Here is a 20,085-nt window from a genome sequence, read left to right on the forward strand (position 1 = left end):
GAAGTGGACCCCTTCCTTCTCTTGCCCAGGCAGCTGGCGCTGACTCAGGGTCTGCTACTCTCCCCTAGCCTTGGAAGATGGCTGTGGGCTGCTCATAAACGTTTTAGCAATACCCCACCCAACTATTAATGAACCTTTATGTTGCATGCACAAGTCATTTCGAAAGTCTTAAAAATGGGTGGAAGTACATCTAGTGTCTGCAATGACAACTGTTGCTAGGAAAATGAGGACAAAAAATTAACCTCCACTTTCCAACCCCAAAACCAGCAGCATCACATCATCTGGGAATTTGCTGGAAAAGCAAATTCTCAGCCCATTCCAGATCTACTGAATCAGGACCCCGGGGGATAGGCCCAGCAATTCTGTCTTAACAAGCCCCCCAGATAATACAGATGCACGCCAGAATTTGGGACCCACTGCTATGGACAGACTGCCATAGCCTGGCCCTGCATGGGGAGAGCCTGTTAGCTCAGCTGGAGGAGGAGTGTTTCCTGCCCCTCCCACGTGTTACGTTTGATGTCAGAAGTCCCTGGGCAGCCACGGGGTGAAGGACCTCGTACCTGGATGCAGGTGCCCGTGCACTCCTTGCAAAGGTTGCAGGACAGAGCCCAGCGGCTGGCGGGGATATGCGAGATCTTGGTGATGGGCTCCATCTTCTCTGGGCACCCAATGCTGACCTGGGCAGGAGACAGGGAGCTGCATCAGGCCTCTCCTCCCCAGCTCGCCTCTAGCGATCCCCCAGAAGGGAACTATCTGCCAAAACCAGGCAGTGGGCACACCCGGCAGTGCGACAGACAGCCCAAATCCCAAGCTGACCAGGAAGTAAGTAAACTAGTGTTTGCTCACCTGTGACTAGTCTTAAGTTGTTTGTGACTATGTATGAGAGTGCACATCAGTCCGTGTAACTGAGTGTGTGTATGTGCCCGTGGCGGTGTGGGTCTTAAGGCAGGGAGGCTGCAGAGTGTGTGTGTGTGTGTGTGCGCGCGCGCACGCGCATGCGTGCATGCAGCCGCACACACAGGTGAGTATATGCAGCATCCCCGTGTCTTCTGTATGTCACCCCTTCCGTACTAGCACCTTTGGAGTTCTTACTAGAACATGTGTTCATTTAGTCTACATTTCTGGGCAGCAACTAAAGGCCTCAAGGCAGCATCTCTTCTCCTCTAGGGCTTGCCTGGGTACTGGGGATGTGCCTTTGTTTAGCCCTGCCCGTCCCTCCTACGGGGACAAGCCAACAACCATTATCTAACTCTCCTGGGCACAGCCCACCCCTCAGCCCCAGTGAGTCCATCTGCCTCCCCACTGTCCATGCCTAAGATGACAGAAGGGCTCCTGTCCAGAAGTCCTGAACCACAGGGCCCCCATGGGGAGGAAGAGCTCTTGCTAGTTCTGTCTCTGTAGTGCCCAGCCCAGGGCACACTCAGAGGTAGTCCCAGCTTTGAAGAGCTGCTTTGGGAGCACAACCATGATCACCACAGAAGCCTACAGTGGGGGTCCCTGTAAGAGCCTTCAGACTGAAGCCCAAGAAGGGGAGGGGCCCCTGCTGAAAGGGGCTTGCTTGCAGGCACAGGAAGCAACGGAGGGGGGCCATATTCCGAGTTGGGGCACACAGCAGGGCTAGGGAAGAAACTCTGGTGAATGTCAGCATTTCCTATTTCAAATAAAACCTTCCAGGGGCTCAGTGCTCTGGTGACTCACTAAGTCACAGTGGGCTTGGCCTGTCACCCACTGTCTTCCACCACTGAAACCCAGACCCAGGCCAACTCCTCCATCCGAGCCACAGCCACGGTAGCAGGCCCACTGTCCACTTCTAATTAGCTCTCTGCCTGACTACCTGATCTCCTTTTAGGTCAGCTGGCTTATTTTTGTTTTAGGCAAGGAGCCTGATGTTGGTTGGAACCACTGCCTGGATTTCGAGAGACCCACAACACACTTTCCCCTCTGCTCTGCTGCCTGACTTCTGCTCAGCTTTCAGACCTACTCCCTGGGTCCCCCAGGCCCACAATCCCACCTACCCATGGAAACCACCACCTGAGATCTACCCAAGTCCACAGGCAAAGCTCTCTACGGGTTGCTGCCCCAGTTCTCAGGTGCCACGTGAGACAACCCTTTTTACAGAAGCCTGCTTCTTTCTCAGTGCTCTGCTCCCTGAGTTCTATGCTCCACTTACCCAGGGCCGCCCTCCCACCCCGATCTGCCCACCTCAGGAATCCACAGCGCGCAGCTGACGTGCACCCACTTGGTCCCGCTTCTGGTGGGCTTCAAGGCTCCTCCTCGCTTGGGGCAGAGCAGGCACTTTGGCTGGACACCCAGGGCACATGTCCGGCACAGCCAGCTGCCCGTGGGCACCTTGAGGATCCCGTAGCATGCCTGGGGAGAGAACAGGGTGGTCACCATCTACATCTGGCTGGGAGTCAGCTGTAAATAGCCCCCAGCCAGCCCATGTGAGGAGCTACAGAACCCTACTGCTAACAGGTTTTGGCAAGGAGGCCTCTGGATGGATTCTAAGGCCAAGACTCCAGTCCTCCGCAGAAGGGCTCAGCTCTGCCCTCTGTTGGGAGGAAAGTCATCTTGGTCAGAGGTTCCAGTAAGTGTTGGACTTCAGAAACGTCCATGTACTCCTTGAAGTTGGACACAAATTTGGGTTTGTATGCTGCCTGAGGACAAGGCCCTGAGCATTCTTCCCTGTTCAGAGATTTGTGAAGGGGGCTCCTTCTAGTCATGCCTAGGGCTTATGGACCTATTAGCAATTATGTATAAGGGACATGAATGAATGAGGGGCCCACTGCCTCTGAGCTCCCCAGGAGCTCTTCCAGCAGCAATGGCTAAGGAGTTGTGTGTGTGCACAAGTCAGGGCTAGAGTGGGTCCACTAGGTTCCAGTCAAGTCTTCTGTAAGTAAGGCCCAGAGATGCCTAAAACCTGGGAGGTTTGGGCTCAAGATGAAGAGGGAGAACATGTCTTGCAACACACCTGGTTTGTAAGATCAGCAATGGTAAATACTTATAGCCTGTACTATACTGTTCTAAGCAAAGAACTCCTAGGAAGTAACTGAATCCTCCCAACCACTTATTTTCATTTAGAGTTGAGGAAGTAGAGGCCCAGAGAGATTAAGATATTACCTAAGGTCACAGAGATTGTAAAGGGCAAGGCCACAATTTGCAGTCAGGCAGCCTAGCTCCAGGCTTTGCTTTCTATCACGGCACTGTGCAGCCTCTTCCTCAGTTCAGGTCGGAGGGGAGGAGAGGCAGGGGGTCAGGGAGTTCAGTGTGGAGAGCTGGAGCGAGGCCCCCAGGAAGGCATTTACTCAAGTCTGGGGACAGCGCTGAGCCCTGGGGCACTCACTCCATTCCCTTCCTCCTCCCTTGTTCTGCTTTCTGGGGGCCTGCAACCGTGGGGCTATGGCATTCCTCCAGCAAAGACCAGGATGACCAGCTGCCGGCATCAGGCGAGGATGGGGGTGGGGCAGAGGGGCTGCCCACCTGGTGCACGCAGACGTTGCATTTGTCACAGAAGACCATCTCATTGCCATCTTCGCCCTCGGGAGAGCGGCACACGTCACAGACAACATCCTCATCATACTCGATGCCCAGCCCCTCCTGAGTCTCGATGGCCCGTACCATATTCTGGTGGCACAGGGTCTCCAGCTCCTCTAGCACACGCTCCAGCGTCAGCTCGTCCAGCTCTGGCCTCTCTGTGAGGACAGCAGGGGACGGTGTTAAGAGCCTGGGTTGTCAGGACAGGTGTATGGAGGGGGCTCCACTTGTCCGCTGTATGACCTGGGAAAACGCATCCACTGTCATGGGCCTCAGCGCCATCATCTGGAAACGGGATGGGCTGGACCATTCAATATCACTCACCCCTGGGGGCTGGTCCTGCTCTTCTGACTTCAGACAGCCTGCTTGTGACCACACATGTGTGTACATGTGGACAACATGGAAGGATCTCTGGGATGCAGCTGCATGCATGGACAACCCACTGCCTGAGCTGCATGTATGTGGGGGGGCCATCCTAGGACATGTTGGTGGGCTCCAGCCAGGAGGCCCCTACTAACTGACCCCACACCCCATCTGTCATCCTAGCCTCACTTATGTGCTCACTTAATCTCTGCGTAACAGGCTTACCAATAATATCCTCAAGAACTCTGCAAATCACAGGCCATTATTGTTCCCACCTGACAGCTACAGCACATGAGGCACAGAGACCCCAAACAAGTTCTCCGATCAGTAATGTGGTAGGGACTTTCTCTCATATCCATGTGGCGCCAAAGCCTCGTCGTGGGCACCGCCCTTCTGAGGGTGAGAATGCTGCCATTTGGAAGAAAACTCTGCCTGGCCTGCCCCAATCCCGCTCTCAGCCTGGCAGGTCACCTACCCATCTCCTTGAGCTCCGAGTTGATGAGCTCCAGCCAGTAGGCATCAATCTCGTCCAGGTCATAGCGGCTGCCCCCAGGCCAATCAGGCTGGGAGCCCTCGCCAAGTTCAGAGCAGCTAGGGGACACCTGGGTAGGGGGGCCTTCCAGCGGCGGGAGGATCCTAGGAAATCAAGAGAGGGTAACATGAGGGGAGGGACCCTCAGCCTGCCACCCTCACTGGGTCTGGGGACCTCCAGTGAGTTGGCCAGCCCAGCTGAGGAGCTGGTGGGCAAGTGAAGCGTGAGACTTTGAGGTCACCTCCTAACACTACCTCGTCCTGCCTGCCCACCTGCAGAGACTCCAAGGACTACGGGTAAGCAGGAGAGGAGACCAAAGGGCAGAATGTGGATTGGGAGTGGGTGCTGACCCACTGTCCCGCACGTCCCGTAAACATCCACCCTGCCCATAGCACACCTCTCCTGGTCCTCTCATGAGGGCATCTGGGCTCAGCTAAAGCTCTATGACCTAGATCTGCCCTGCCTGGGGCTATCCAACAGGCAGTCCCTGTGCTCTCCTGGGCAATGCTCTGTGCCAGGCACTTTGGGAGAAGTGGTGTAGAGTCAGTAAGGCTTCAGGTCCTTTAGCATACACCCCTCAAGGCTAGGTGGGAGGCCAGGGATAGCCCCCACATCTCCACAAGGGGACGTGAGGCTAGGCCTCCTCTAGAGTGAGAAGGGGCTTTACCTGGGTGGTATAGTATTGCAGTGCAGGACGGCCCTCTCCACAAAAAAGGTCTCCCTCCCCAGGTACGATGTAACCTGAGCCGTCAGTCTCTCAGTGAGGATGGGGACCCTCAGCGCAAGATGGAGGCCTCCTCCCCAGGACAGAAAGATTAGCCGACTACATTCCCAGGACCACACTCCAGCACAGCCCTCCCTTGGGCCACGCCTCTCCCTGAGGCAGCTGGGAAGGGTCCTAGCTGCAGAATGTGGACTCAAAGTCCTGATCCGCTATTTTCTTTTAAGTAAACCCTAGCCCCAGTGTGGGGCTCAACCTTGCGACCTCAAGATAAGAGTCACATGCTCTACCGACTGAGCCTGCCAGGCACCCCCTGACCTACCACTCAGTGTGCTATCTGGGCAAGCTGCTTAACTTTTCTGGGCCCCGTGACCTCATCCAAAAAAATAACCTAGCAGTAACAGTACTTACCTTCTATGGCTGGCAGGGGTTAAATGGACGGATATGTGTAAAGCTCTGAGAACAGTGCCTGGCACACAGCAAGCCCTACAGGTGCTTGAGTGCGTATTTTAAGTCCTCTGGATATCAGTTCCCTCCTTCTGAAATGGAATAGGAGGGCTTTTTGCCTTGGGAGGGCCCAGTTTCCCCTCTTGGCTCAGCTGTGTGCTGCCCCTGAGTTCCCGATGCCAGTTCAAAATGCCAGCTCTTCCCACCCCCCACCGGTTGCCATGGTTATCGCTGTGGAGCCTGGTTTCCATCTGGCCAGCCCTGCCAGGGCTGAGAGGCCCCTCACTTGCCCGAGAGGCCTCCTGGGGTCGAAGGCAGGGCTGCCAGGGGCTGGGACTCAGTGCAGACTGGGGAGGGGAAGGCAGGGTGGCACAGAGACGTGACTGAGCTGTGGGGAGGACTCCTGGGCTCCAGGCACGCCCCCACGTGTCAGTCAGAGGGGCAGGAAGGATGGAGGAGAAAGGGAGGCAAAAACGGCCTGCAGACCAGGAGGGGAGGGTCGGAGGAGGTTGAAGGGCGCAAGGAGCAAGGGAAGGTGCTTGGCTCTACCCTGTCCCACGTGGGAGGCCCAGATTAAGGAAGCCTCAGGTAACCACTAATGGTGTGACTTCCCCAATCCTCCTGAAAAACAGATCATTCCAAATGGATGCAGTACTGATACTCAGTGTCCTACAAAGTCCCCTGAGGGTCTTATTGGAATTAATATATTCTTTTGAAAACATAGACTACTTTTGTCTTGACTCTGCTTTGTTTGTGCCCCCAGAACAGGCTCAGTCAGGTTTTGGATCCAAGCTTTGCCTCATGACCTACTGGCTTCACGCTACACCTGTGTGGTCACTCAGCTACCACCTGGCCGGACCCCTTGGAGCCAAGATCACATTCCTTTCTTTCTCGAAGAATCTAGGGTTCAGGGGCTCACGTCAGAGAAGGCATTTTCTGTGCTTCCTGGGGCCCTTAGCTTCCTCCGTGACGCCTATTTGGTTCTGGCAGAAGGTCTCTTCCCAGATGTGGGCTGATCTGACCCCAGGCTAAGGACGCCATCTCAGCTGTAGCCGGCAGGGCAGAGTTCAGCTGTAGGAAGTGGATGGCTGGGCTGGGACCTGGGGGGAGGGTGTCTACTCCAAAAAGATGACACCTATACCAGAGGCTGGCTTTGCCCTGGGTTGAGTCTTCTGGCCACAGAGAGGGAGCAGCAGAGGCCATCACTCAGTTCGCCATTAGGGGGTGAGATGGGTTCTCATTACCCAGAGAAATTTCAGACCATGAGGTAGCAGACCTGCCCCAGGGCCAGGAAAGACTGGATGAAAAGGGGGAGATGGAATGATGCGCCGGGATAGCAGTGGGGGGAAGGCAGCCAGAGCCAGGATACCAGTGTGATTGGGGCACAGGCTCTCTCTGGGCCTCACAGGGGCAACCGGGGGCTTGTAATTTCCTGGCCCAGCCCCCTAGGCCCTGGCGGTCACGCAGGGAATTCCCCAGAATTTCCCAGCTTCCTCATCTATCAAATCAGGGGAGTAAGATGTACTTTTAGGGCTGGTATGATAATTAACTGAGAAGATGAACGTAACAGGCTCAGCCCAGCAGATTCTCAAGAAGAGCGGCTGTAACAATTCTGCCTGTGCTGGCAGCTGCAGTGGCTTCCAGATAAGGGCCTTGCAGTGGGAGGTGCCCAGGAAGACGGAGGGACTGGGCTGGAGGGAGAGAGGGGAGCCTTCTCCTCGAGAACAGCCTGCCCTGCCCCCAGTCTGTCCTCTTCAGAGAGTACAGACAGGCCAGGGATGCCTGGCTCCTGTGAGCTTAGAGGCACCGTGCATACCCGGGGAATGCACCTCGTTGAGCCAGAGCTGCCTGAACACGTGCTCTGTTCTTGATGTCAACAGATAAGGCACTGTGCTGGCAGGCAGAAGCCACGCTACTGGTGTGGAAGCATTTACAATTAATTACCCAGGCCACTGGATGTTTCTGGAACCACCTGACACTGACGTCAAGGAGGGAGGACAGACAGCTGGGCCAAGCCTCATCAGGAAGCACCTCTCTCCCAGCTGCTGGCCTGCCCCCCAACCCTTTGCAGCCCTGGGTCCCTGCCATGTGTATTCTCCTGCAGTCCCCATCACACCATTAGGCAGCTACTGTTATTAGCCCCATTTTACAGAGAAGGAAACTGGTTCGAATAGGTTAATAACAGTTCCTTAGTCTGGTGAAATGAAGGTGTGAAACTGGCTAGGAGCTTAAACCCTGTTTCTGGCCCTAGGAAGGGGATGTGGAGAATCCACTCCCTCTGCAAACCCCACATGTTCTGCCTTCTAGAGAAGCCTAGAGCTCCCCTGATTCTGAGAGAGCCTGACACCAAGCACTCAGACCTCAGGAGCCATAGCACGAGCTCTGCCCAGCACCCAGTCCTCACAATGCACCGAGGCAGGGTTCAGAGTCTGATTTGTCCCTGTAATCCTGTGCCCAGCACAGACCTGGCACCAGCTGGGCACTGGGGATCTGTGAGCCACTCTAGGTGTGGCTGCCAGCAAGCAATGGTGCCAATGTCAAGGGCAATGAAGGCTGCACCCTTTGCCTCAGACCTGGTCAAATGGGCCTAAGTGAGAGCCACTGGGCTGCCAGTGTGCTGGTGGGCGGGGGAGGCCAGGGCCATCAGGTCCCTTGGCCCAGAGACAAGATTTAGGGGGTTTCCCAGAGTGCAGAAAGCAGCACTTGTCTGGCCTCTGTCACCGGAAGCAAGGGCCACAGCCAAGACACACTAGGGGTCTCTCTGATCCACAAGACCAGAATCTACAAAGCCTAGAGAGGATACCCACGGACCCAGCCCTGACCCAGCGCTGTTGGGGAATCCTCCTGAGGATTGTCATAGGCAGAGCTTCCTGAGCATCTGTTGTGTGCCAGCATTCAACTCCCTCCCACTCGCAACTCCTTAAAAAGGTTTAAGAAGTCAACAGCACAGCTTAGCCCTGTCTGAGAGACTATTTAGACGTCTAGAAACTTCCCTGATGAGATCCGTTCATGGGACTCAACTTAGATTGACATCAAGCTAATCCATGGCCAATTTCTACCCAGCACCAGTATGTGCTAGTCCCTGGGCCAAGTGTCTCCCATGTGTTGCTGTCCTGTCATCCCAACCACCATACAAAGTAAGTGGTATTGTTACCGCTCCCATTTCATAGACAAGGAAACCGAGGCCCAGGAAGATTACATTTCTGGCCCAAGATCACAGTGAATGGAAATGGCAATTTGAACACAAGCCATCTGGCTCCAGAGCTGAGCCCAAGCCCAGGCCCTCGCCTCAAAGGTAGACTACCAGTTTTTCTGGAATTTTTCAGTGGTTGATGGGACCAAAGCATCTAAGACAGACTAGAGACAGACCACAAAGGTCCCTTGCCCCAGCCTCCTCTGTCTAGCGCCCCCTGGCCTGGGCTGTCTGGCTTACCTCACCACGGGCTCTGGAATGGCCTCTGCCCCAGCGGGCACCTGCACACCCTTCTCCCATTCCTGTCGCCATGGGTCCGCTAGGATGTAGTAGTCATCCGGGCTGAGCTGGCAGGAGTCTGGGATCTTCATGGCTGTGATCAAGTCTGTCCGGAAGACCTGTCAGGAGGAGGGGAGGAAAGAGTGGCTCAGGGGGGTCTGGTCTGCAGCCAGGGCAGGAAGAGACAAAGGCAACTCAGGTGGGCTTTCTGCCCGCTTACTTCAGAGTAAGAAGTCAACACGAAGGCAATCATGACAATGACACATCTTCTCTGAAGTTAGCCCAGGTCTCTGCACAAAGGGAATGTTTGGTAAATGTCGAACTGAATTCACCTGTGTTCTGATGTGTTAAAGGACAGAGTTTGAATGACGGCTGGCCGTGGACCTCAGAGGGAAGGGGAAAAACTTAAGGGCAAAACCAGACAGTAGAAAGGCTTCTGTGAAGGCATTACTGCCATTAAGGGACTGCCTGCTGGGGGCCTTTCTATAGAAGGTTTAGAATTATGTTCCTATTGCCAACAGAGGCTCGAGGGGAGGTGCGAAGGAGTGCAGGGTACCAACAACGCCAGGCAAGGGAAAGGCCAGGACATTATGTCGACAGCTGAGGGAGAGGCCAGTCCCCGGCAGAGCTTACAGATGGGTCAGAATCTCCAGTGTCCCTTAGGAACAAGGACAGCATGTTCCCTGCTCAGCCAGGGCAACACAGGGCCATGCTGTGTGTGTGAAAGTCAAAGGTGGATAGGGCTGCATTTTTTCTCAGTCAAGCCCATCCAGATCTTCTCAGAGCCAGGCCATGAATGTCTGCACCCTCTTGCTCGGTGTACTTCCGGGCAACGGCTCATTCAAGGGGAAGTTGCTCTTCCCAGTGTTGTCTGTCCCCAATCACCCCCTCCGCCTTCCTACCCCAGAACAATCTGTAAGCCCAGCCCAGCTGCCACCAATGTCCCTCTCTCCCCACGGCTTGATCTCACTGTGGCCTCCACAAAGGGCTGCCTCAGGTCTCAGTGACGGCTCCAGATCACCCAACGAGAAGGACTAGTTAAGAAACCACTTCCAAGAGCACTGCAGGCCTCAGACCAAACTTCATCAAATCTCCCCGTCCCCAGAAAAACCAGTTTCACTGGCCTTCCAGAGGCTCATGACCAAGCCGTTACATGCTAACCTCTGCCCGCCAGGGGCCCAACTCACTGGTTGTGGGTGTCTGCCTCATTTGAATCGAGGGCCACAACAAGGAGAAAACAACCAAAATGGGCGCACCAAGGGGACTCAAGGGAGCATCTTGCAGAAATCTAATTAACATTTGCATCTGGCTAGAGAGGGCCCCGGCTTGGAAAAGGTCAAGTTTTCTGAAGACTCTATTTGCCAATATAATTTAATTGTTAAGACTAACACCCTAACATTTAATTAGGGTGCCAGTGTGAAAAAATTAAAATGAGATTACGATTAAATACTAATTAAGCAGAAGATGAAATGCGGCGAAGATCTCACAGCCCTGATAATTTGCATATCTTATTAGCAAGCAGTGAAGACGGCTGATATAAGAACACAAACTCAGGCAGTGGGTGCTTCCGTGCTGTTCTTCACAAGTCCCCGTCTCCTGGCTTGGGCCTTCCCTAGCTGACGCCTCTGCCAAGCCTGGCAGGACTGGGGCTGGGTTATTTCCTTCAGGAGCCAGGATGGGGCCTGGTGGGGTGAACTGAACCCACAGGGGAGTCATCACTGCCTTCAAGTTCTCTGATCCTGGTAAACCAAGTGGGGTCCAGCCTCCCACCTGGGACAGCTCATCATCTCGGCCCAGAAATCAACCCTTCGCTACTGTCACTAAGCACTCCTCCAGAGACTCCTGGGTAAGTCTAAAAGCTATTGTTTTTCCCTCATCCTGGCTGTCATATAAGCACCATCTTCTTTAGGATTCCCTTCCCGATCACCCAGACTCAGGGAGTGCCCAGTGTCCCACAGAGCCACTTTCACTGTCAATCTACCTTGCTTCCCAGCACTTACACCCCAACAATTAACTGGTGTTCTCCTGTTGTTATTTATTTATTTATTTATTTATTGCCACCTCCCCCCACCTCCCTTACAGCAATCCTGCTGTCTGCTACGTCCTCAGTGCTTGGCATGACGATTGCCACATAGTAGGTGCTCAGAAAATAGTGGCTGAGTAAGGGAATGAATGAATGAAAGGGCCTCTCTGCTAAATTACCCGAGGGGGTCTGAGGCCCTCAGCTGGCTCCTCCACGGTGCTTTTTGAAACCCCATCAACAAGGTAAGGTACCTCAAGGATATACATCGAGCTGAAGTCCCCAAGCAAGGGGACCTAACTAGAGTAATTCGCAGCCTCTGGTCTGCAGGGCTCAAAGCCCAAGGACCAGAGCCCTACCCAAGCTGGAGTCTTAAAGATCAGAATGCCAGGTGGCCCTGAGCTAGGAACAGGCATGATGTTGAGAACTCAGCAGGACAGAAGGGATCCCAGGCTCAACTGGATCAGAGAGATTCAGGAAGGATAGGGAAGGGGAGAGGGGGAGAGGCAGGGAGGGAGGGAAGGAAAGAGAGGAGGTGAGGAAGACAGGGGGAGAGGAAGACAGAGGCAAAAAGGGAAGGACGGAGGGAGAGGGAGAGAAAGAGTCTAGGCCCAAGAGAGGTGCACGTTTCATCCTGGTCACTCAGGGATCAGGTGGCAGACTGGACACAGGTGGCCCTTTTGGGCAGGGGACTGATGGAAGTGCAGGAAGGGGAGCATTGTCATAATGGCAGCAGCCAACAGGTAAAGAGCACTGTGGGATATGGTAGCAGTGTAAGGGATATTCTGGAATTAATTTAATAGTAGTCCCTACACCACCTCTGTGAGGCCAGTGCTGCCATCCATCATGCCTATTCTGGGACTCTAACCTGAGATTAGTTAAATAACCTATACCAGAGTCCTACATGGTAGAAGTGGCAAAGGATCCCCAGACACAAACTGTGGAACCAGCCAGCATTCCCCCACAACCCCCCTGCCCTCTTTGGCCACAGCGTGCTCAATGCTGGTTAAGAAGCCAAATCAGCTTCCCAAAAGGCTGAAAAATGCAAATCAGATGGTGGCTTTTGCAAATTCCACACCCTGCCCTTGGGTGGCTTTCCACTGTCTTCCCTCAGGCTGAGCTGCAGGGCCGACCAGCCCATGGCCACACAGATACACATAGTCTGTGGAGCACTTTTTCCCCTTGGCACAGAGGAACACCCTGCTAGGATGCTCTTCTCTCTTGCCAACGTGGTGCCGGCCTATTTTATATTGGAGGGCTGTGTCCCATCCACATCTGCTCTGGGAAACCTTGCCCGATCCCAGGCTGGGTCCTGGGTTTCCTCTAACCTCCCACAGCCCCTGTACTGGAATCGCCTGGTTTCTTACCATGTACCCCCCAGGAGAAGTTGGTGAGCTCAGTGAGGTCTGACCAGGCCACAGGCTGGAGCCCAACAGTGTACACAGGGCATAGCCCCTGGGGTGCTAAACAAAGGCTGAATGGCTCAAGAACTTTCCACGGATCGGCCGCCACCTTCTTGGTTGCTGCCCGAGGTTATGTATAGCTGGGCAGTTGGGTCCTCTGCACCTTCCAAAGGAGCCTCTGTACATTTATACACAACCTGTCCACAAATACGGCAACCCAACTGCCACCCAAACATCCTTTTTGTTCCAAATGGCCAGAGGTTAAGCTTGAAAAAAGCTCAATTATTCTCCCCAAATGCCTCTGAATTATTTATGAAAACTAAATAAAGAATAAAACAGACACCGATGAACCGGAGGCCTTGCCAGGGCCAGAAAGTTGGAAGGTGGAAAACAAGTAATTTTCCAAGAACGTGAATGTTTACTATTTTTTCTCTCTTATGGCAGAAAATGACAAATTGTCTTTAAAGGTCTGCTGCCTAGCAACCACGTTCTGCTGGGCTGCTTGGGAGATGTTAATTGTAGCTTCTTCAAACAGTATGAAGAATGTCTCAAGATGTAAAACTCATAGGTAATAACCAGTCTGAGTGCCGGGGAGCCAGAGCAGCTCCAGAGGGAGCGCTCGACCCTGGTCTGCCCAGACACAGGGATACACGCATGGCCCTGACCTCCAGTTCCTCTTCCTGAGACTGAAGACGACAATCACGAACAGTCTGGTTTTCCACACCTATTTTCCCAGGAAGAACCCAGAACAGGCTCTGCCAGAAACTAAAAGTAGAGGCTGACATGACCTCTAAAAGGAAAGATACCAACCACAGGCAACTTTCCCTGGGCCGTGCACAGAGTTCTTGTACATGATCACGAGATTAGTGGATGTCACTTGAACATCTCATCCTGGGACCTTGGTCTCTGCTTCCTTTTCTCAAGGGTGAATTATTGTATCAGGGTGTATTTCAGATCGAGAGACACCGAGAGGAAGTTCAGTTACATAAGGAATGGCTCCGCCACTTATCATAATTACAAAGTAGGATTATTTGTGTAATTATTTGTTGGATGTCCATCTCCTCCAGAAATTCAGCTGAGAGAAGCAGAGGCTATGTATGTCCTGATTATCACTGGACCTGTCTGTGGCACCATTCCCACCATGCAGGTGTTCAAGAAATGCTGTGCAGCGAATGAATGAATGAACCCCAGGATTTGTCTGAAGTGGGACTAAACTCTAAAACTTCCTATCCTGCCTGGTATGCAGGGGACTGGCCCCAAAGATTATTCCAGGTGACTTTAGGAACTGGTCTTATCACTGTCCCAAAGTCAACGAAAATAGCTTTAGCCTAGACGGCCTCTCCTTGATCACTGTCCACTCTAGGAGTCCCAATATAAAGCAAGGAATGGCACCTTCCCCCAAATCCTCCAAAGGATGTTTGGGGGTCTGTCCTGAAAGAGCCAAATGAAATTACTACTGAGTACCTCATTTTAAATCCCAATTGCTTTTTTCTGAGCACTTCATCTCATTAGAAACAACAGCTAAGGGGCACCTGGGTGCCTCAGTGGGTTAAGTCTTTGCCTTCGGCTCAGGTCATGATCTCACAGTCCTGGGATCGAGTTTCGCTCTCAGCTCAGCCGGGAGCCTACTTCCCCCTCTCTCTCTGTCTGCCTCTCTCCCTACTTGTGATCTCTCTCTCTGTCAAATAAATAAATAAAATCTTTTTTTTAAATAAATAAAACCTTTTAAAAAAACCAGCTAATTTTGAAAAGTAATTGTCCTATTAAATCAGGTGCCCTGCTAAATGTTTTAAGTATATATAATATACATGTATCTCTACATGTAATGCCAACTAATCCATATTACCTCCATTTTACAGATAGAGAAACTGAGACTCGAAGTAAACCACTATTTGAGGTCTGCACTATATTTTAACTGCTGCAATATTATTGCCTGGGAGCCAACCAGGTATTTCTTCTTTTAAGAAGTCTCTCCCGGGGGAGGGGCATGTGGGTGGCTCAGTCGTTAAGTGTCTGCCTTCTCAGGTCATGATCCCAGGGTCCTGGGACTGAGGTCTAAGTCAGGCTCCCTGCCCAGCGGGGAGCCTACTTCTTCCTCTCCCTCTGTCCCTCCCCTACTCATGCACATGCGCACACGTGCTCTCTCTCAAATAAATAAATAAAATCTTAACAAAACCAAACCAAAAAAAAACCCTCCTGGGCTGGAATCTGATAGAGAGTATCTCAGCCGGGGGTGCCTGGGTGGCTCAGTCAGCTAAGCTTCCAACTACTGGTTTCACCTCAGGTCATGATCTCAGGGTTATGAGATCAAGCCCGTATTGGGCTCTGCTCAGCACTGAGCCTGCTTAGGATTCTCTCTTCCTCTCCTCTCCCCTCCACCCACCCCTGCCGGCCCTCTCCAATAAATAAATAAATCTTAGAAAGAAAAAAAAAAAAAGAGTATCTCAGCCAAGAGCAAACTTACTTTAAATTAGTCATAAAACACCAGAGAAGGACTCTGAACACAGCCACCCTCTGCCCAGCCCCATTCAAGCTACCACTAGGCTAATTTGGTCAGACCTCTCCGTCTCTCAAACACACACCCTCTTTCTCTTTCACAAGGATAACAGCACTTCCTGCTCTTTAAAAGAATTTATTACACACATTTCTTTTGCAAGACAAGCCCCAGAGGCCGGGAGGACTTTCCAGCTGGCGAGAGCAGCACTGGTTCTAACTATACTGGAAGTGGATTCTGCCCCCCACCCCAGAGGAAGGCAGCGGGAGTCTAAGAAAGCAGGCACTTGGCCCAGTGGAAGGGCTCCCCCTCACCGCCTGCCTGCCTGCCCCACGGGGCGACAGAGGAACTGTTGACTAGAAACATGGCTTGAAACCACAGGGCAAGCATAAAGCCTTTCTGGATTTCTCGTATTTTGTCTTTAAAGTTTGTCAGCATTTTGCCTTTTACTATAACATATGCCATCACTGTTTTAATACAAAATGTTATTTCAAACATCTGGATAGCACCTGTACTCCTCCAGGAAGGCATCTTCTTTACCCTGTGGTTTTGCACCCCAACACATTCTGACCACCCATGCCAGTACCCAGGGTAGAAGGATCCCACTTTTTAAAAGCAACAGGTCAAGCCAATAAGCTGCATCCTTGCTGCCTTTTCTAGGGGGGAACTTAGATAGGAACTTTCATGGACCCTGAGTCTGGTGGACACCCCAGTGGTGACAGAGACTGCGCATTCACAAGGATCATCTTTTTCTCTGAGGCCATCCCCAAGGGCAAGAAGCTGAGTATGGGTAAAGGGCCCCTGTGGAAACCGCAGAGAGCCCTATTCTCTCATCTAGGGGTTTACCAATTTGTCACCAAGGCCTACAAAGGAAAAAGACAGATGCATCCCAACTCCTATCCCACCCCATTCTGGGACCATCAAGACTTCGATCCCAGGGAGGCCAGTCTGCACCTCCACTCACTTCCTCCACCTTTGGGCTCCACATGCCTCAGGGAAGGACAGTCACTTCTACTGAACAGAAAGGCCATGGCAGGGCTCTACAGATCATGACCTGGAGGCTCAGGGACGAACAGTCAGAGCTCCTCAGTGGCAAAGCTGGCTGCACCTCTCCTAACGGACGCTTTCCTGTGTAGCACCTGCATCCTGCTACCAAAGGACCAGCTCCCTGGGGACAGGGCCTGCGTTTTCTGCGTCTCCCCCATCCTCTCCCCGCTGGCATCCAGCTGGGCCCGTCAGGTGCCCTCACGTGCCTGCTGAGCTTAATCACTATCAGTAGCTCTTGGGTCCTGAAGACCGTGTCCCTGCCCATTGGCTGATTTCTGGGGACTCAGACTTCCTGAAAACCCTGCCCAGGGGAAACCCCCACCTCTCCGCCTGCCCTTCCGTCTACCTCTCTGCACCAGGTCTGAGAAAGACACAGCCTCAAATAGCAGCTTCCAATCCACGGGGCCAGCCACAGGTCTCCTCCTGAACTGTCCTTCATACCCTGGCCGGGCTGATGGTTTGGCAGAAAACTGTCAGTCCCTTGGCCACTGCTGGGCGGGGGGGCAGGGATCAGCTGGTGGACCCCACTCACCCACATTCCCTGCCTTTGCTTAGGTCACTGAACCAGGCTGGAAGGCCTCCCCTTTCTCCTTCGACCTCAGGGTCCTTCTAGGGAGGATCAAGCCAGGAACTCCCATCTTAGCAAATTAAGGAGAAAGGTCTGTGGCACTGGTTCTCAAACCTGGTTTCCAACAAAAAGGCTTCGAAAAAAGTACAGGGACCTGGGGCCCCCACTCTAGACCATTTAAGTCAGAACTTCTGAGGGTGAGGGTAAGCACCAATAATGGTTATGTGATCTGGTCAGACAAGCCAGGCCAGAAACACAAGGCCACAGCATGGTGTATATACTAGTACCCCTTCCCAGGACAGGCTAAGCCCTTCCCTTCTTTCAGGGCTGGCCTGCTGATTTAAGCCCTAAGGTACACATCTCAGCTTTGTTGGGATCCCGTAGGCAGGCAGGGCAGAGGAAGGGAGCAGCCTGTGTCCTTGGGGTCAACTATACCTTTTTCCTCTACTGCCAAAGGGGATCCTGCAGCCGACTTCAGACTTGGTACACTTCCACCGAAAACCCATTCTCCCAGGAACCCCTGGGCCTGTCCCTTCAGCTCCAGTACTGAGGCCTGTATTCCCCCACCCCTTCTTTCACTCTGGCTGAGGGAGGCCACTGACTGGTGAAAGGCCAGACAGAAGGGAAGCTGGGCCTCCAGGCCTCAGCCCTGTCCAGGGTCCTGACTCCTGGTCAGAGCACTTTTTTCCAGCCCTGCAGCACCTTACTCGGTATAGAGGGAAGCCCTAGATTTATACCTTCAGGGGCACTGAGAAGGGCGGCCCCTGGCAGGTCATCACAGGGGCAGCCGCTGCTCTGGCGTAGACCCAAGCCCAGCCCTTACTGTGGCTTTTGGCTTCACTATGTGCTGGTGCTGCTGCTAAGCTAAAAACTCCTGATTATCAAATCCCCCATGCCATCACTGTCCACCCTGAGAAATGAAGAGACAAAGGGAACCACGGGCTCCCCACCAGGGACGGGACGGCACCATGCACATCAATTTACAAGCATTCTGGCTGGAATCTTGGGTCACACTGGAAACACACTGTATGACCAGCCTGAGAGCCACCCCACAGATATATTACTGCAGGGCACTGGACAGATGGGACTCACAAATCCCCTTCCACCAAGGTGACCAAAGCTCTCTGTCCTTAGGCCCTACAGACCGTAAAGGGCCTCCTCTTCAACCTCCTCACATAAAGAGAGGGGAACAGCCCAGCGAGGAGATTTAGTGCAAACATTATCTGCCGCCAAATCCTTGCTTTTCATCTCCGCCTTCTCATGAGCCAAATAATTTGGAAGCTTTCATTGATGGTTTCCTCTCGGCCCCAAGATCACTTGGAATTTATGCCGGCTATGGTTCAGCCTCCTCACTTAGGGGACGAGGGAAACCTCACAGGCTGCACTCCAGCCTGCTGTGGGAGGAAAAACTTGTCCTTGGCGACAGTTCAAGGCAGGTAGGGCTTCCTCAGCCCTCCTGGAGCCCAGGACTTGAGGGTGGGTGTCTTTAGTCAGGCCTCAGAGCTGGCTGCAGAGGCCCTGGGGCTCAAACCCAGGGCTACACAAAACCAGTCCCCAGCAGGGCTAGGCATCGGCACCCCTACAAAGATGTGATTCTATTTTTAGGTGGAGAAAGGTTCAAAGGCTCTGTGCTGGAAAACCCAGGAGGGAGGGGAATTTTTAGCCCCATGCAAATCACTCTTTCCCCCCAGCCTTCACTGACACCTGTTTCCTCCCAGCCCCTGGCCTATCCAGGGTAGAGATGGCAGCCCTGCCCTTTGGATTGCTACCTTGAGAAACAGCCCCTCCTCCTCCTGGTGCTTGGAGAAAGCAGGGCAGGCAGAGTTGGGGGAACCAGCCATCCCCAGCAGCTCCCCAGAACTACCCACTCTTCTCCAACCTGAATAGCCACAGTGGGCAGGTGCAGGTTGAATTCTGAGACAGGTTCCTCATCTCCAAAAAGGGCAGAGAATTCCTGCCTCCTAGGTACAGGGAAGGAACATAAAAGTGGCTAATGCAACTATAGTAACTGGGGAGCCCCAGTGGCTCTAAGATGGGGGTAGGAGGGCAAGAGGGGAGTGAGGGTGGAGGAGAAGAGAGGCAGTCCCAGAGGCTCCCAGAGTCCTACAGCACACTCTGCCTCCTGCATCCCAGTGCCCCTGAGCACATCCATCTACCCACTGAGCAGGGCTGATACAAGAGGGCACTGAGAACTTCAAAACAGCATCCCCCATGCCCACCTAATTCTCAGCTTTCATCCCAGTCCTTACTGCATTCCCAGAGGCATCTCTTTCCATCTTTACCCCTCTCCCATGGGGCCAAAGGAGGACACTAGGTTGGGGGATGGGGATGGGAGGCATCAGGTCCCAACCCCCACCCTACACACACAAAAAAGAGAGCCCTAGGGTAGGCCAGCTCAAGGAGTTTTTTTTCCCAAATGCAAGGTTCTGCAGAAGATGCCCCCACTACCCCCAAGGGACAGGTTAACTACCGCTGCTCAGGACTGCTCCCGAAGCCATGATTGCTTCTGCGGTTAGTGGGGAGTGGGGCTCCAGGCTCAGAACAAAGATACCCTCCCCCACTCCACTTCAAGGGCTATGCACCAAGACTCTGGGCCTTCCCACCCTTGGCAATGTTGGCCTCAAGAGCTTCCGGTCTTGGCTATACAACCCTGGGATCCTCAATTTCCTCACTGTAACAGATGGACTGAGAAGGATTAAAAAAGTGAAACGTCCAGCCCAGCTCCTGGCTATGCTGTAGGGCCAGATTCAAACCCCCTGTTCTTGGGGGCTCAATGCTCTTGCAGCTGCGTCTGTGCAAAGGGCCTCCTCTGTGCCCAGTGCAATGCACTGAGGACCTGAGAGAGTGTGACGTGGTCCTAGGATGTGATTTTTCAGGGGCCACAAGAAGCAGGATCATGACGTCCATTCATGTCCAATACTACCCACCCCTGGTGCTCTTCTCCACAGCTCGAGAAGGCATGCATACCTACCTCTACCTGCCATAAGAAACATCCCAGGTCCAAGTATGGAAGGCTTAGGATGCAGATACATGGGACACGGGCAGAAGGAGCAGATGACTTAACTGGATGATCCTGAGGACCCCAGCCCTCACCCCCATATCAGTACCTCCTGGTGCCCTTGGCTTAGCCTCCAGAACATTCCAAATCTGACTGCTTCCTCCTCTACTGCCACTACTCGGCTGTCAGCCACCATGGCTTCTCTCCTGGACAACTGCAGGAAAGTCCTCCCAGCTCCCACCCCTGCCCACATTTTCCCTTCTCCTCACAGCAGCCAGTGGGGCCTTTTGTGAACACGTCAGACTCTGTCATTATCCTGCTTACGAGCCTTGAAAGACCTCTACTCTCACTCAGCTCAACTGGAACATCTTTACAACAACCTACACGGCTGCTGCTGGCACACGCACCCCCTTCTCCCATTCACAGCACTTAGCCACACTGGCCTGGCACTGCAGGGCCTGTTCTCTCCGGGGGGAAGGCTCCTCC

General features: G+C 53.3%; 1 protein-coding gene across 11 annotated transcripts in view; it reads right to left on the reverse strand.

Annotated features, from left to right (window-relative positions):
• Positions 1-20,085, reverse strand: part of JADE2 (jade family PHD finger 2) — a 136,233-nt gene that overhangs the window by 19,653 nt on the left and 96,495 nt on the right. For all 11 annotated transcript variants that reach the window (XM_046000510.1, XM_046000511.1, XM_046000509.1 and 8 more), the window contains 5 exons: positions 9,031-9,188; positions 4,373-4,533; positions 3,481-3,692; positions 2,203-2,370; positions 561-677 (listed from right to left, as the gene is read on the reverse strand). In XM_046000510.1, coding sequence (XP_045856466.1) covers positions 561-677; positions 2,203-2,370; positions 3,481-3,692; positions 4,373-4,533; positions 9,031-9,188 — 816 coding nt within the window. The remainder of the gene's footprint in view (positions 1-560; positions 678-2,202; positions 2,371-3,480; positions 3,693-4,372; positions 4,534-9,030; positions 9,189-20,085) is intronic.

This window comes from Meles meles, chromosome 3 (assembly GCF_922984935.1).
Source record: "Meles meles chromosome 3, mMelMel3.1 paternal haplotype, whole genome shotgun sequence".
Lineage (NCBI taxonomy): Eukaryota > Metazoa > Chordata > Mammalia > Carnivora > Mustelidae > Meles > Meles meles.